Below are 16,948 nucleotides of genomic sequence, written 5' to 3'. Positions count from 1 at the left end.
CCCAAAGAATTATGTAACTTATGTAAACAATCTCAGTAAAACTCACATTTGAAGATTTTCCAATTATGTTTTGACGAATATTTATTTTATTTATAATTTTTTTTAAGTGTGTTTACATTTCAGTATTTAACTCGTTTATCACACAGTAGTTATAAACACTCAAACAAACACAAAAACAGGAAAATACTTTTAATTCTCCCGAATACAGTGGCAATATTTAACACTTATAAACACCAAACAATAGAAAACATATTTTCAGGAAACTGCTAACAATACTAATGTGGACAAACAAATCAATCAGCTAACTGTGATTATTAAATGTTGATTATATTACACTTGATGCAAAAAAAACAAAACAAAACAAAAAACATGCACTTTAAACACTTATCTATGTATATATATATTTTTTTTTTTTGAAATTCTAGTGCAAGCAAAACATGAACATTTCATTCATGAAAGTAAATTTGTACACCAACTTGACATAGTCACCACTGATAAGCTACTACTAAATATATTGTAGAAACGTCATTTCCTGTAAAGCTGCTTTTTAACGATTTGTATCCTGAAAAGCGCTATACAAATAAACTTGAATTGATATATGATATATGCGTATTTGATCTAGACCAAATGTACAAGTGAGCCTACTGAAATCAATTCTCTTTAAATCATTACCATAAAATATACCTACAAAAGTATAGATAATTATATTAAAACATTTACGTTTTTAATTTAAAAAAATATTTTACAAACTAATTCTTGAACGGCAATCCTTTTCAAATACTGTATTTTATATTATTATTATATATATATATATATATATATATATATTTTGGTGAGAAGCCAAGGAAAAGAGACATCTAATTGTGCTAATATAATAAAAAAATCAGGATCTCTAGATCATCCCCACTGTGTGCTGTGATACTGAGAAGCCAAAGTACAAATATCTTCTCACGCTGGTGTAGAAGAACTCTTCAAGCCCAGATCTGCAACAAAGAAATGAGATAAAATTAGGAGATAAAATAGTTCAGTACAAACCAAGAAGATCACCACAGCGTATGCTAATACACAAAAGAGGAACAAAGAAGTTTCTATTCTTTACACCTTACGAAGGTTAGACAGAAAAGGCCACGGGGAAACTATAACCTATGTTGCGTAATTCCCCTGCTGCCCTCAAGGGACAGACATCACAGGATGGTGTAAAACACCTACAACCGCTGTCAGTCCCTACCATCTATGGGCCCTGATGCCAGTAAAGAGCAAAACCATGATATACAGTATATTACGTAAGTCTCTTTCCCCAGAGGACCTGAAGCGGACACTCACCCGCAAAGTGTTATCCCATGATCCTGAGCAGAACGCAGTCCCATCAGGGGACACTCTGACGGTGCTGACCCGATTTTCATGGCCAAAGAGAATTGCCACTCTGGTACCTTTCAGGACATCCCAGACATTAATGGTGTAGTCATTATGTCCTGCAAACAGCAATCGGCCTGTAGAAAAAATAGTATAGGAAACATGGACAAAATGTTGTTGTTTAGTATAATATTAAGCCAAGTCACATTTACTGTATACAATACAGATTGTCAAAGCAGCTTCACATGAATATAACAGAAATGTTGCAAAAGAAAGTTTATTTCAATAACAGTACAAAGTTCATCAATTATGAAATGAGTTGGTCATCTCTACAGAAGGCAATTATTAAGCTCAAGACAGTTCAATTTGATTTATTTCAGTTCAATAACTGTCAATGTCTCAATGTTCAGTTCAATAACAGTTCATCAATTCCTAAACAGCTACTGTATAAAGCAGGAAAGTAGGAAAACATAGTGTCATTCCAGCTCGATTCAGTTCAAGTTTTGCTCTCATTCTATAGTGTCAGTGAAGTGGAAATATTACAGAATATGAACTGTCTTTTTGTCTTTTCTTTTAATCACTCCTTTTTGTTATTTGACAGCTAGATTGAAGATTCTTAAGGCTTGGGGTTTTGTGGTACTTTTATGGACTTTGATTAATATTTTTTTAGCTTTCCACTGTCAATCCCCTTTTATTGCATGGAAAAAAGATTTAGCTAAACTTCTCCTTTTGGGTTCCACAAAAGTCATACAGGTTTGGAACAACATAAGGGTGAGTAAATGTCATGACTGTCATATTCAAGCCTTCTATTATAACTTTTGCATGTTATGTGTTTTTGAAGACTACAGTACATCTTTATACTCTTCTTGAGCAATATAACTGTCATAAGTATACATTCCCTAATGAGACACATGTTAGACACATTCTATCCGAGCAAGTGTTGGCGCCACAGCTGAGGTAATTGCCTGTTCACTTATTTGACTCTGTTGAGTTACAATCCTTGGAAACCCTGGGTTATATTAGAGCAGATATCCATCAGTATTAACCATGTTCCCTGTGAACTAAAATAAGGAATGTATAGTCAGTGCACTTATAAAAAACCCTAGAAAAAACCTAGAGCAGTGTATGAGAGTCAGTGTATCACATGCAAGTGAGATGTCAGAGCAACATAATGCCCAGTTACCAAACAATGAACATTTTGTCATCATTTGCTCACCCTCATGCCGTTTCAAACCAGTGTGACTTTGTTCCATTAAAACATAAAGAGAAATCTAGCTCTTTGGAACGCAATGAAAATAAACTGGATTTCAAGCTTCAAAAAGCACATAAACAAATCAGTTAGGCTTCATGACGCATACATTGTACAAGTCTGTGTGAGAATTAGATCATAATTATAAAAAATATCACAGTCCTCAAATGTCATTCTTATACATTCAGAAATGACGCACAAAACATGTCCCATCAAGTTTGACATTAATGATGATACAGTCAAAAAAGATGGATGTTTGATATCAAATCTGGCATGACAGGTTTTTGAAGGGATGGTTTACCATGCATAACTTCTTGAATTACTTCTTTTTTTCTGTAGAACACAGATATTTTGAAGAATGTTTCAACTGTTTTTTGCCTACACAGTGAAAAGTCAGTGGGGTCCAAAACAACAAGAGACGCCATTAACTTTCATTGAATTCCACAGAAAGAAACAAAGTAATACAGGCTCGGAATGACATGAGGTTGAGTAAATTATGACGACTATCCTTATAATGTGTCATATTTGAAGGTACAATCGCTAAGTTGAGTCTTGAGAGTTGATGTAAATTGATGTTGAGCAGCTGATGTAAAGATTTTCAGTGAATAATGAGTACATTTGGTAACACTTTATTTTGATGGTCCCTTTATACACTCTGTTGACCATAAGTAACTTTGCAAGTACACATCAGCTTATTCTAGTAACCCTAAGATGCTAATACCCTACTAATACTATAATACGAGTTAGTTGACATGTAGTTTCAAAGGTATTACAGTCAACAGAATGTCTAAAGGGGACCATCAAAAAAAAGTGTAAGCTTAAATTTTGGTCTGTTGTCACTCAAGATGTCATAAAGGCTTGAAATATGGAGTGAATTTATGATTTTTCTGTGGCTGGTGCTTTTATGGTAGTCCTCATTCAGTTTCAAAGTATGAAAAAGAACACCTGGGACATTCTCCTTTTGTGTTCAGTGAAAAAACAAAGAAAATTGGAATGGCATGAGGGTAAATGAATGATTTTTGATCAATTATTACATTTATTCATATACATGTTCGTTTTTAGGTAAACACTCTGCTTTAAGGGCCCGTGTCCGCCTTCTTACCACTGAGGGAAAAGTCCACACTAGAGGCTCCAAATATGATACTCTCTTTGGAGTAGATGGCAACCTCACGGTCAGCTCGCAGGTCATACAGACGACACTGAAACAACACGAAAGTTCACAGTGAGATCAGTGTGAACTTACAGAGTCTGACACGTTGAGTCTCAGCGATCATTGGCTGACTAACAGGTGACAAGATCTGATTTGAAAACAAAGACACTTTACATGGACCTTGAACTGGAATATGACAACAGCAGACTTACTAAATCCTAAATACACAAACATCTATTCTAATCGCACATAATCAGTCAACTGAGTGTCTCTAAACCTAACAACAATCAACATTATTAAAGCATCATCAAGTCATCAAAAGATCATTGTGTATAATTAACTAAACCAATTATCAAGCCATTCATCTCAGTCCGGCTCAAGAGGGTGTGTGTGTTTGGAGGTGGAGTATTAATCAGTGGACACAGGGTAACAGGTTTTACACTATTGATTGTGAACCTTTCTGTCAATCCTTTGTAAACTTTGAGAAACCAATTGATTGTTTTGAAGTGATATGGGGTAACTGGTGTGTTGTAATGTAGAAAAACTTACCGTAGCATCATCAGATCCAGTTGCAAAAGCATCTCCACTAGGGTAATACCTGCGTTCATATAAAAGGTTCAAATTTCCATACACAATTAAAGGGATAGTTCACCTAAAAATAAAAAAGCTGTCATTAATTACTCACCCTCATATCATTCCAAACCCGTAAGACCTTTGTTCATCTTCGGAACACAAATTAAGATATTTCTGATGAAATCCGAGAGCTTTCTGATCCTGAACCACTGATGTCAAGAGGACGGTTTTAACAATGTCCTTACTGCCTTTCTGAGCCTTGAATGTTTCAGTTGCGTCGCTGTCTATGCAGGGTCAGAAAGCTCTCCGATTTCATTAATAATATCTTAATTTGTGTTCCGAAGATGAAGATGAAGATGTCTTACGGGTTTGGAACATTTTTTCATTTTTGGGTGAACTATCCCTTTAAAACACAGAGACAACACTAATGTTCACACTACAGATTTCCAATTCTAACTCTTTGTGAGGTTGGTCATGTGAGCTTTTATCATTTTATCATTGAAGTATATGCTGTGCATACATGGCCCAAATTATGTAGCGCCCTATTCCAATAAACAGGTTTGGCTATTTCAGCTTTGAACATTGGTAAAAAGTACATCAAATCAAGCATACAGACATACAATCTCCCAATATAAGCAATTTAGGTATAATTGGGACATTTCTTGTTTTAGCATGACACTGACTGCGCCCCTAAAAGATAGGCCCACTTAGAAATGCTTCACTGAATCTGATGTGGAAGAACAGGTTTGCATAAAACCCAGACATGAACCCAAATGAACACCTTCGGTGTGAATTGAAATGGCAACTTCAAGTAAAAACTCATCTTCCAACATCACTGCTGATGCTCTGTGTGGAAGTGAATCCCCACAGGCATGATGCAACATCTAGTGGAAATTATTCACAGATGAGTGGAAGCTGTTATAGCAGCAGAGGCCAACTAGTGCCTATGGTTTTAAACTTAAACATTCAATACACGTATGGTTGTATTTAACACTGAACACAATACAAATCTGAATAGTTGAGTAATAACTTTCCCTCACAGCCTAACACTTAAGATAATACATGTGTGTTTGTGTTTGACACTTATATGCAGTACTCCAACAGTCTTTGCACTCACATTATTATTAATTTATTATTATTATTATTAATATTATTGTTGTTGTAAAAATGTTTTTGCTGTTGTTTTTTGTTCAAGGAACAGCATTTATTTGAAAAATTTTGTAACATTTTCTTTACTGTCAGTTTTGGCCAATTTCATGAATTTGATCAATTTCACTTCTGAATAGAAGTATATAACTACTTCTTCTTTTTAAAGTTTTACTTACCCCACATATTTTAATGATAATATATGATGTTTTCCACAAAAATATTAGGCAGTACAATAATTTTCACCAATGATAATAATCAGAAATTCTTTAACACTAAATCAGCATTTTAGAATGATTTCTGAAGGATCATGCGGCACTGAAGACTAAAGAAATTGCTGCTGAAAATGCAGCTTTGCCGTCACAGTAATAAATTACTTTTTGCAAAATATTAATAAAAAATATGTTATTTTAAAATGCAATAATATTTCACAATATCACTGTATTTTTATTAAATGTAGCTTTGGTGAGAATAACAGACTTTTTCCAAAAAAATCTAAATAAAAGTCTCTCTGTGTGTGTGTGTATATATATATATATATATATATATATATATATATATATATATGCACATGTAAATATTTCTTCAATATATACATGAATGTGTGTGCACAGTGCCCTCCACTAATATTGGCACCCCTGGTAAATATGAGCAAAGGCTCCCGTGAAAATAAATCTGCATTGTTTATCCTTTTTATCGTTCATTCAAAAAATTCACAAAATTCCAACCTATCATTGAAGTAAAACAATTGAAAATCTCATTGTGAAATAAATGCTTTCTCTAGTTCATGTTGGCCACAATTATTGGCACCCAATTATTGCAACGCCATTTTCCCAGGGTAACAGCTTTGTCCTACAATGCCTGAGGAGTTTGGAGAACACCTGATAAGAAATCAGAGACCGTTTTCTTCATACACAATCTCTCCAGATCCTTCAGATTCACAGCTCCATGTTAGTACTACTTCTCTTCAGTTCACCCCACTCATTTTCTGTAGGGTTCAGGTCAGAGGACAGGGACAGACAGCCATGGTAAAAGATTAATTTTGTGCTCAGTGACCCATTTTTGTGTTTATTTTGATGTTTGTTTTGGATTGTTGTCCTGATGGAAGATCCAAACACGGCCCATTATAAGATTTCTAACAGAGGCAGTCAGGTTTTGATTTTTTATCTGTTGGTATTTGATAGAATCCATGATGCCATGCATCTGAACAAGATGTTCAGGACTTCTGGCAGAAAAACAGGCCCACAACATTAAAGATCCAGAAGTATATTTAACCATGGACATGGGGTACTTTTTTATCCCTGTTTGTACTAAACTCATCTGGTGGGTCTGCTGCCAAAAAGCTCATTTTTCAGTTTCATCTGACCATAGAAGCCAGTGCCATTTGAAGCTCCATTTGTGTCTGATAACTGAATTTGCTGGAGTTTGTTTTTGGATGAGTGAGGAGAATTTTCCTTGAAACCCTCCCAAACAACATGTGGTGATGTAGGGGATGTTGGGGATGTTTGATATATAGTTTTTTAGGTTTCAACTAATCTCTACAATTCTCCAGCTGTGATTCTTGGAGAGTCTTTGTCCACTCAAACTCTCCTCCTCAGTGAGCATTAGGATGATATAGACACACGTCATCTTCCAGGCAGATTTTTTAACATCTTTAGTTGATTGGAAACCTCTTAATTATTACCCTGATGTTAGAAATGGGGATTTTCAGTGCTTTAACTCTTTTCTTACAGCCACTTTCTATTTTGTGATGCTTAACAATCTTGTTCTGCACATCAGAACTATATTCTTAGGGTTTTACTCCTTGTGATGGATGATTAAGGGCATTTGGCCTTTGTGTTCCTCATATTATAATCCTGTGGAACAGGAAGTCATGGCTGGACAATTTCATGCTCCTAGTCACCCTGGTGTGCTAAAAAATGTAAATATGAATGGGAATATACTTCAGAGATATTTTACTCATAAGAATTTCTAGAGGTGCCAATAATTGTGGCCAATAAATGTGCAGATTTTCTCCCCACTTTCAATTGTTTTACTTCAATGATAGGTTAGAATTTTGTGAAATGTTTTGAGTGAAAGATCAAAAGGATAAACAATGCAGATTTATTTTCACAGCCATATTTATCAAGGGGGGCAATATTAGTGGAGGGCACTGTATATATACAGTATATATATAAATATACACAGTACACATGCATAAATTATGTAAACACAAACTTTTAATTTTGGATGCAATTAATTGTGATTAATCGATTTAACAGCCCTATTCCAAACTTTTGACTAGTAGTGTATATATACAGTATATAATCTATTATATAATCTATATATTAATAAGTATATAAATGCTATAAAACTACTACTCTACTATATCACACCAATGGCTGCTTTTGTTGTCCTTCAGTGTCAAATAAGCAATTATGATGAAAGCAGACTGTTTACACTGAAGTCAGATTGTGAACAAAGTCTGATATTTCTCCGATTTATTTCCACATAATAAAGTGGCCAAGATATCAGAAAATATCAGATTCAATTGCTGTTCACAATGTTATGCAGTGAGGTTAAAGAACTGTGATGTGAACATAGCTTTAGAGCATTATCAGAAAGTGCGGGTCACTCACTTCACACTGTTGATGTCGGACTCATGCGTTTCAAAAGACTGAACATTCTGTCCCGAGCGCATGTCCCACACATTAGCCTTCTTATCACAGCCCTGAAACACACACACAGCACTTTAGAGACCGGGAGAACAACACTCACACACAACAGGGTGAATCTCTGGAGAATGATGTCCTAAAAATATCTACACATTACCCAAACTGACATTGTGACTGAACAACATCCTAACATGTAAAATCAATCCACATGACCTATAATGTTAATGATGGCCGGTTAGAAATAATCATTTATATCCAGTGCTTTCTTTCATCTTTATAAACTGAAATGAGTATTTCACTGATTCTTCTCTAATGATAGTAATCACACATGTGTTATGTAAGAGGGGGTTGGGATGTGTGTGTAAAACAGTATATGCGTTGATGGTGTTTTGAGGATCTGACCCCTGATACAAAGGTGTTTCCTGTTTCAGAGGGTGCGAGGTTCAATGAAAGAACATCAGCTGAGTGACCATGGAAACTCTGCAGCAGCTGCCCACTCTCAACATCCCATAATGCACATGTCCCATCACCACTTGATGTCAGAATCTGCAACACACACACACACAACTTGAATAAATGGATAAGCAAGTATAAATCACTTTAAATTCTTCCTGACATTTTGTAATGACCTGAAGAAAAAAAAAAGTATAAAAGTATATATAAAACACCTGTATTACCCTCTAGTGGAGGTATTGATTATTACCATTATGTCAGGAACACAAACACATGCAGCAATACAATATTTGTTGTTTCCTCAACTGTCCTAAAGAACCTAGATTAAAAAACAACTAGCATCAGGTTGAGTAGATGACACAATGTTGAATTTTGTGTGAACTATCCCTTTAAATCAGTTTGGGGGAGTAAACCCTACAAAAATCATAATGACTGAAAGCCACAGAATTTTCACTTTCTACTCTTCTATAAATAGATGCACTGAATCCCCTGTCTTGACGAAAACAATATTTCACTTCGTCTTTTTATTATCTTTGTTGTCACTGACAGGAACATTTTCACGAAAGAGGAAAAATCCATGATGTGAGACGATGTAGAGAGAGAAAACCCCAACCATTTTTTCAAAACACACTCATGATAAACACAAACCCAACAAAAAGCTGTAGTGATTATTTTTAGAATTAATTATTCCAAATGACATCTCATTACACTCACTGAACCAAATCACAGAACCAATGCTGAAAAAGCAATAATAAAAAAAAAACCCTTTTCTTACTGATCCATGTCTAGGTTATTTTTAAAAGCAGAAATCACATCAGGGGAAATTCAGGGGATTGCTGTGATATTTGATATATGAGAAATGTGCTTATGTTCTATAAATATCAGCTAAATCATTATAGAACCATCACTGCCACAGAGGCACTGATTAGAGCTGAATTATTAAACTATGAATTAATATAATTTGACCATCTCTGCACATAGTGCACTGCAGCTCAAAAAAAAGTTTTTACCCTTCATTTTTAGGGCTGTGACTGTAATGTGTTGGTGTGATTTAAAATAAATTGCATAAAATAAATGTACAGTCTATGTAAAATTACATGAATGCAACATCACACAGGGTCTGGTAGCAATGCAAAAATACTGTAGAACTCAATTTATTACACAACCAAAAAAACAAAAACAAAACAAAATAAAAAAAACCTGATATAAACAAACACATTTTTGTAAAGAGCACTTAATTGTTTAAGATGTAAAACCTTTACAGTAGCAAAAATTACTACCTTATTAAACTTTGGTGGAAAAATCAATGTATTCACAATGAATATGACATTACAAATAGAAATTAATTTGCGCTATACTTCCAATGGTAATAATGGTATTTGTTAAACTCTAATCCTAACTCTCACATAAACCTTTATAAGCTTAAAATAGTGAGGAACACATCAAATTCCCTAACAAGTTGGCTTTTAACAGAATGTTTTCAAAATGTAGACCTTCAGAAGCATAGCCAACCCTGTATACACACACACACACACACACACACACTCACCTGCATGTCAGAGTTGGTGAAGCTGCAGGAAGACATATAGTTGGTGTGCATGGCCACAGATTTCTTTTTAGCTGCCAAGTTCTCATTTTTATCCAAAGAAAGAGGATAGACGGAGCATTTATTATCCAAACCACTGAATGAAAGACAAAGACAAATGTTTACATTTTGCAGAAATGCACGACAAATAAAACATTTTATTTTGACTCATATATGGATTTCATTACTATCTATGACCAGAAGACATATATCTTAAATAATATAACAGCTCATAGTCTCTGAAGTTAAGATCAGCTGTGACCTATGAAATTATGAAACTTACTACTACTAATAGCGCTTATGACGCTCTCATGATGCTTACCCACAAGCTACAGCACAGCCGGAAGGGGCATAAGCACAAGCCATGACCCAGGTGCAGGGCATAGTGACCGCATGCTCCTATATAACGCACATCACAAAAAAAAATCATTTACATTTTGTACACATAATATACATAATATACAAGAAAATGGAGAGTGGAAGACTGATCAAGATTGGGGTTTTCAGGGAACAACTAAACTAACTGCACTGCAGGTGCAAATATGTCTAATGAATGACTAAAATTAAGTTTCTGTTCTTTTTCATGTCAACAAACCACATACACAAATAGAAAAACTGCATTAACTGCTTTTCTCCATACATGTTATTAAACCCATGTATCAAAAACACACAATGAGAATGCAACACTAAAAAAATACTATGTACACATATGTCTGAGTATTTCAATGGTCCTGTATACACAAGAAAAAGATTCTGCATGTCTGATGTGTTAATGCGTGTGTTTATATTGCTGCCAGATTAGTTTGGCACTAATACCCTGGGTTTCCATTAGAGTGCATTACAACTATAAAACATGCAGATTATTATTTTGAACAGCTCTAGTACTGCAAAACATCACCCAAGAATACTGTGTGACACAGATAGAAAGATTTACCTTATTGGTTGTATATGCATCCCACACAATGACTTTTCCATCCTATAGGAGAGATTCAACATTTCAGTAAATTCTTCTTTTTTTAATGAAAGTCATTTAGCAGACATTTCTATCTAAAGCGACTTACAAAAAAAGAGGAATAAAGCAATTTGTTAAAGGGCCAACAATATTCGTAATACTCGATGACAGGTTTATTATTAGATAACTAGATTAAGAAGCAAGCTAGAGAAGAGAGGAAATGTAAAGGGGAGGGTGTGTGTGTTAGTGAACTGATTTCAGAATGTGGGGTGTTTAAGTGCTTGTGGAATAGGTGTGTTTTCAACAGTTTCTGAAGATGTGATTGTCTCCCCAGTTCAGGTGGAGATTGGCAGCTCATTTCACCAGAGAGGAACAGAGAGAGTGAAGGTTTTGGAGAGTGACTTTTTGCCTTGTTGTGAAGGAACACAAAGGCGTCATTCATTGACTATAATAAAGATTGTGAATAACTGATATACTGCAGCTTCTAACTCTTTCAGACAACACATCACATTATCAAAAAAAACTAAACAAAAAAAACAACAACAACAACGTGTCTACACACTTCAACAGTGGTTAGGTACCGTGATGATATGTCCTGTTACCTGAGAGGAGCTGACGATTCTTCTCTTGTCCCGGCACCAGTCCATGCACAGCACTTTATTTCCATGTCCTTTTAGGGTTCTCCTGGTCTTCATGACAAATTGACCCAGAGCCTCTATCTTCTCTGCCACTTGATGCACTGGAGTCAGAAAAACAAATCTACATTAACCACATCACCACCTGAAGCAGCACGTTTCCTAAAACTCAGCTTAGGCAAGATGCAATACTTGTATTACTGTAAACAAACAATATCATCCTCTGTTTCAATAGTAAAATTGTACTTGGATTGCATCCAGCATGCATTGCAGCATGAATAAATTACACTGTTGCATTGTTTAGGTTTTTGTTTGTTTGTTTGTTTTAAAAATCTAAATATTGTATTATCACCATTGTTGCATTTTGTATGGTGAGAATTGTTGTCTTGGTGTATAGATGACATTCAAAATACGTGTTATAATATATTCTCACATCCTTTATAAATACAATCCACGTTGTAGTTCTTTATTTTAAACAGTTGTGACAAAAACAAAACAAATCAGTCTACAGAAATCTTAGTAAAACAATAACATCATACTGTGATTTTATGAATACAGGCCAATAACCCTTCATTCTTGAAAAATTTCACCTGGACAAAATCATATTGAGTGTTCCTGTAGTTCAACTGGCAGAGCATAATGTCATTGGTTGAGTTTGCAAGAAAAATGCATACTTTGAATTTGCTCATTTGAAATGATCACTATGATTATTCATTTTTTACTTACTTGGGAACTTGCACCTTTATATTGAAAAAAAAAACAAAAAAACATTTTCTACTAATCGGTGCAAGAATATTTCAAGTAAACACATACAGAGATTAAAATATTTCCAGTTTTTCAGTTTTGTTGTATCAAGGGGATTTAAACAGAATGTTTATAGTTTACAACTGAAACATAATCAGGTTTTTAAAAGATTTGCCAGCATCATACTATCTCAAAAGGCTGTTATGAACATCCATTTAAATAAGCACAGACATAAACATAACATACCAAATACAGACAGTCAACTCCAAACATGACAATAAAACCATCAGTGAAAGAAAAAAAACAACAAAAAAAAAAAACATGTTGGGTGCCAGCATAGTAGGCTACTCCAGCAAACTATTACAGTTAATGTGTATAAATACAACAATATTTTTTTTTTAATGCAGACTTTGTGTGGAATCCTATAAGACATGTTTTGTCATGACTTCTGCCACAAACTTAAAGACAAGGGCAACAGTTCCGAAATTCCATGCACTTCTGCAAAACAATTCTGAATATCTCAAATGTTAAATATATAGCATACAGTCCTGAATAGCAGTTACCAAAAAGCAAAGGTTATATTTAAATTGAAATCTCTCCGTAAAGATTTATATCCTGGTCCTCGTAATATATAATTAAATCGTCTACATGATTTTATGGATACTAGATCATATGGACACAGAAGAAATACATTAATGTCTTAACATTTAGCTGGTGTTTGGCAGATATTGCTGATATTTCAGATCTAGCAGCCTAAATACGTCTAGCTCTAGTGTTTTACTCACGCTCGACGTCGTGTAGTTTAGCTCTCTCCTCTTCTAGTCTGACTTTCAAAGTCTCAGACTCCGCTTTCAGCGTGTGGATGGTTTCACCCTTCGCTAGTCCCTGACAGGCCATCTTTAAGAAAACACAGATGGATGACGAATATGTCAATAAATATGCTCTTTATTATGAGCCGAGACTGATGCAGCTCAGTCTGCACAGCTGATGATGCTCTGACGTTAGCGCGAGGGTCACGTGACACATCACCACCATCAGCATCACATTCAGCTATTTCTGGAGCACACTGACTGAAGCTCAAAATCACATTTATATCCGATTTATATTCACTCTTTAAAATCTATGTTTCTAACTTAATTTTATTTCCATCATATTTTTATCATTTAAACTGTTTGATGTAACTTCTAATTAATTTATTGTGTTCGTATATGCTGTTTTGATTGGTATTTCATTGGTTACTTATGTGACTAGAACAAATACAAGCAAGTACTAAGTAAGAGTGCTGTTCTCTAAGAGCCTAAATGTGTTTTCTGAAAGCTCACAGATAAAGCACTTTACACACTTGTTCTGTGTAAGTGATGATAGGAGGATGTGTTTTGCAGTATCTGACACCTCTGAGACAAAACTCTGAGCCATTAAATCAACAGGACAAAAGTATCAGCGTTAGTCAGTGTAACAGTTTTTAAAATATATAAGTGACAATTTAACAGTATATAATTCTTAAAGATGACATACATAATAAAAATAAATAAATAAATAAACAAATATTTGCTTCGAGATTTACTTTCAAAACAAAAAAACAGATTACTATATTACTAAATGTTTTTTAATTATTAATTAACATCCATAAATCCCCTATTAACAACATAAAATAAATTCACAAATCAGTATCATCAAATGAAAAGACAGAAAAAAAATCAAATCAAATAATAATAATAATAATAATAATTTAACCTTAAAACTGTCCAGGTGGATAAATCTCACAAATTTGAATGTTCAGATAAATGAAATCAAGACTATTAAGAGCATTTACATTCCATAAATGCGGTGAAAAAAATAACTTTCTTAAAACAAACAATCATTCAAAAAGTTTGCAAAATGCATTTTTATAATTCAAATAGGCCTAAATTGGGGAAAATGATTGTGTGTTTCTGTCCCAAATCTGGCAGGATGTGTTTGGTTCTATACTTAAAAATATAATTGCAGTGCTTCATGTACAAATTGTTGAGGTCTTTGTGTGGTATATAAGGTGATATTTCATGAGTGTTTTTGCTATATATATATATATATATATATATATATATATATATACTCAGAAGTATTCATGTAATATTATCAGTTTGAATACATTAAATTAATTAAAACAATGATGGCTGATTTGATGGAAAGAAATCATGTCCTGAGAGATTAAAGCCTTAAAATACACACTGTGTTGTTGAACTGATCCTGAAGCAGCTAAAGTGTGGGATAACATACCAGCTCCACACACAAGGAGCAGTAGTTGATGGGCTCATTCTTCAGATATATATTCAACAGAGGTTTGTTCTGACTGCAGCTATCACACGGGCCAAACGTGATGGCCAAAAACGTCTGGTCGCACATCTTTGCGTCTGATTGAGGCTGGACCTGAACACATGAGGAGGAAAAAAAAGTGTATTCCCAATAACCAAAATCCACACACACTGAAAGACTACACAAATCATGAATGTAACACTATTTGAAAAAACTATCTCTGATATGCCCTGACCAAATGTCCTGTTTCAACAGAAAGTGCATAAATTCATGTGTTTTTTAATGTTTATTTTTGCCATGGTTTGTGCATTTACTATACAGACAAAAAGTAGCTGTTAAGATGAGCACAAAATGGTAAACAAAACATTAAGTATCACAGTGTCAGTGTTTCATCCAACTAGTAGGAAATGCTGAGTCCATGCAATACCAACTAATAAATAATTAAATACAAATACTCAACATTCAAAGTACAAATGTTTCGTTTTGTAAATGGAAATACATAAGCCTATTAATGCTCATCAGTTAATCTTTCAATAACAATTGTAACCAATAACAGAAATTTTTAATGTTCCCAGAGCACAGTAATGTTCAATATTTGACTGCATTCAAATACACTCAGTCTATTTACCTAAACAGAGCAGTAAAAGGACATGCTTTTGTTTCATAGACACCTGTAAACACTCATAACATTTTCCATATTTACACTATACTGCAAAATCAATTTGTTTAAACTTACCTTTCAAAAGATGTTTGTATCAGGTGCGGGCTTGCAGGCTGCAGTCTTAAGAGTTAGGAGAAAGGGATTGAGCCTGGGAGAGAGGCAAACGATAAGCTCCTTACTGTAGCATTAGGATTTTAACCCTGGAGAAGTTTCACCAGCAGAAATAGTAGCCGATCAGAGACAGAGACACTCACAAATAGTAGCTACTGCTTAAGCTGGTTAAAGCTAAGGCCCAGTAGTTCATCAGTGAAACAGCAGCAAAAATACTTATGTGGCTCAATTAGCCATTTGGATCTTAACTTTGGCCTTTATTGATCCGAGTAAGAGAGGAATCAACACTGGCTTTACACTGACGTTCAAGCAAAACTGTGAAAAAAGCAAAACAAAATGTCTGAACTGCACGTAGTCATGCAAAATGTTTTGAGCCAAATCATGCAGATTGATCTCAACACCATTTGACCTGCTACATGCTGCAGAGAAGAGGAGAGGAGTCATAGGCTTTTGACATTTCTGTTTTAAGTCACCAGAGGGAGCTGTTTTGAACCTCTCAAAACTAAAGAGGCTTGAAACGTTTGATCTGCTCAATGTATCCCTCTACTGTTTTCTAGGTGGAATTGTTGTCGATCAGGCACAAGTGTATCATCATGTTATTTTATTTTTATTTTTTTCTCTCTCATACTGGCTCTGCACCTTTCTAACCATTTATACTAGCAAAATGTTGCCATGTATGCTTAAAGTGATTAAAAAATTAAAATTCTGTCAAAATTTCTGTCATGTTGATCCAAACTGATCAGCATTAAGGGAACATTCCATTTTAAAAAGGCTGAAAATTTCCATTTTATTATTTTGCAAAAATTATGGGCCTGTAACTTTCAAAAAGGTTGAAATTACAAGTGGTTGGACTTGTAACAGTACCAGAAAAACAGAACACTTTTTATGAGATTCCATAAAGAACTATGCTTTGAAAATGTTTTATAATTTTTATATGAAGAACCTTCATATGAAATTATAAAGAACTTTTTTAATAATCATTTATTTTCATTAATATTAGTTATTAGCTTAATGCATTACTACATGATAACTGGCAATGAAAATGAATAAATTCATAAGGAAATAAAACACAAAATACAAACAATAGCAAAATGGGGTCTAAATAGAACCGGTATTACATGTAAAGAACCTTTAAAGAACCATGTTTTTTAGAGTGTAAAAGAATAATCCATGGCTGTGTTTGTCTATATTTCATCCATGAGTGGATGACAAAATATCAGAATTGGGTTACTTTAAACCAACATTTCATTTCAGGAAACACTCATTCAATTTTCAGGCTTCAAGCAGTTGTGTAAATTTTACAAGCCAGCAGATGGCCCTGTTGTCAATACTCTGAGGTATGTGACATTGCACACTCACATGATGGAGTACTTCATTGTACCATGCCAGG

The 16,948-nt window shown here is 34.4% G+C and overlaps 1 protein-coding gene across 1 annotated transcript; it reads right to left on the bottom strand.

The window, feature by feature from the left end:
• Nucleotides 1-59: 59 nt before the first annotated feature.
• On the bottom strand, nucleotides 60-15,972 carry gnb5b (guanine nucleotide binding protein (G protein), beta 5b). The gene is made up of 14 exons (XM_058750504.1): nucleotides 15,702-15,972; nucleotides 15,523-15,595; nucleotides 14,751-14,900; nucleotides 13,280-13,391; nucleotides 11,718-11,854; nucleotides 11,098-11,139; nucleotides 10,486-10,562; nucleotides 10,128-10,260; nucleotides 8,528-8,671; nucleotides 8,090-8,181; nucleotides 4,302-4,350; nucleotides 3,705-3,801; nucleotides 1,324-1,490; nucleotides 60-983 (listed from the first exon to the last, which is right to left on the bottom strand). The coding sequence occupies exons 3-14, from the start codon at nucleotides 14,874-14,876 to the stop codon at nucleotides 972-974; spliced, it is 1,188 nt and encodes a 395-aa protein (XP_058606487.1). The 5' UTR covers nucleotides 14,877-14,900; nucleotides 15,523-15,595; nucleotides 15,702-15,972; the 3' UTR covers nucleotides 60-971.
• Between the last annotated feature and the right edge of the window lie 976 nt (nucleotides 15,973-16,948).

The sequence above is a fragment of the Onychostoma macrolepis genome, chromosome 18, assembly GCF_012432095.1.
Source record: "Onychostoma macrolepis isolate SWU-2019 chromosome 18, ASM1243209v1, whole genome shotgun sequence".
Taxonomy (NCBI): Eukaryota; Metazoa; Chordata; class Actinopteri; order Cypriniformes; family Cyprinidae; genus Onychostoma; species Onychostoma macrolepis.
This window is presented reverse-complemented; position numbering and strand designations above follow the sequence as displayed.

Excerpts from the sequence above, each read along its gene's own strand:
- gnb5b (XM_058750504.1), bottom strand. The coding sequence starts at position 14,876 with ATGTGCGACCAGACGTTTTTGGCCATCACGTTTGGCCCGTGTGATAGC. Across the intron at positions 11,140-11,717 it reads GAATCGTCAGCTCCTCTCAG|GATGGAAAAGTCATTGTGTG; the intron begins GTAACAGGACAT and ends TCTCTCCTATAG. Across the intron at positions 8,672-10,127 it reads TCACCAACTCTGACATGCAG|ATTCTGACATCAAGTGGTGA; the intron begins GTGAGTGTGTGT and ends TGTGTGTTGCAG.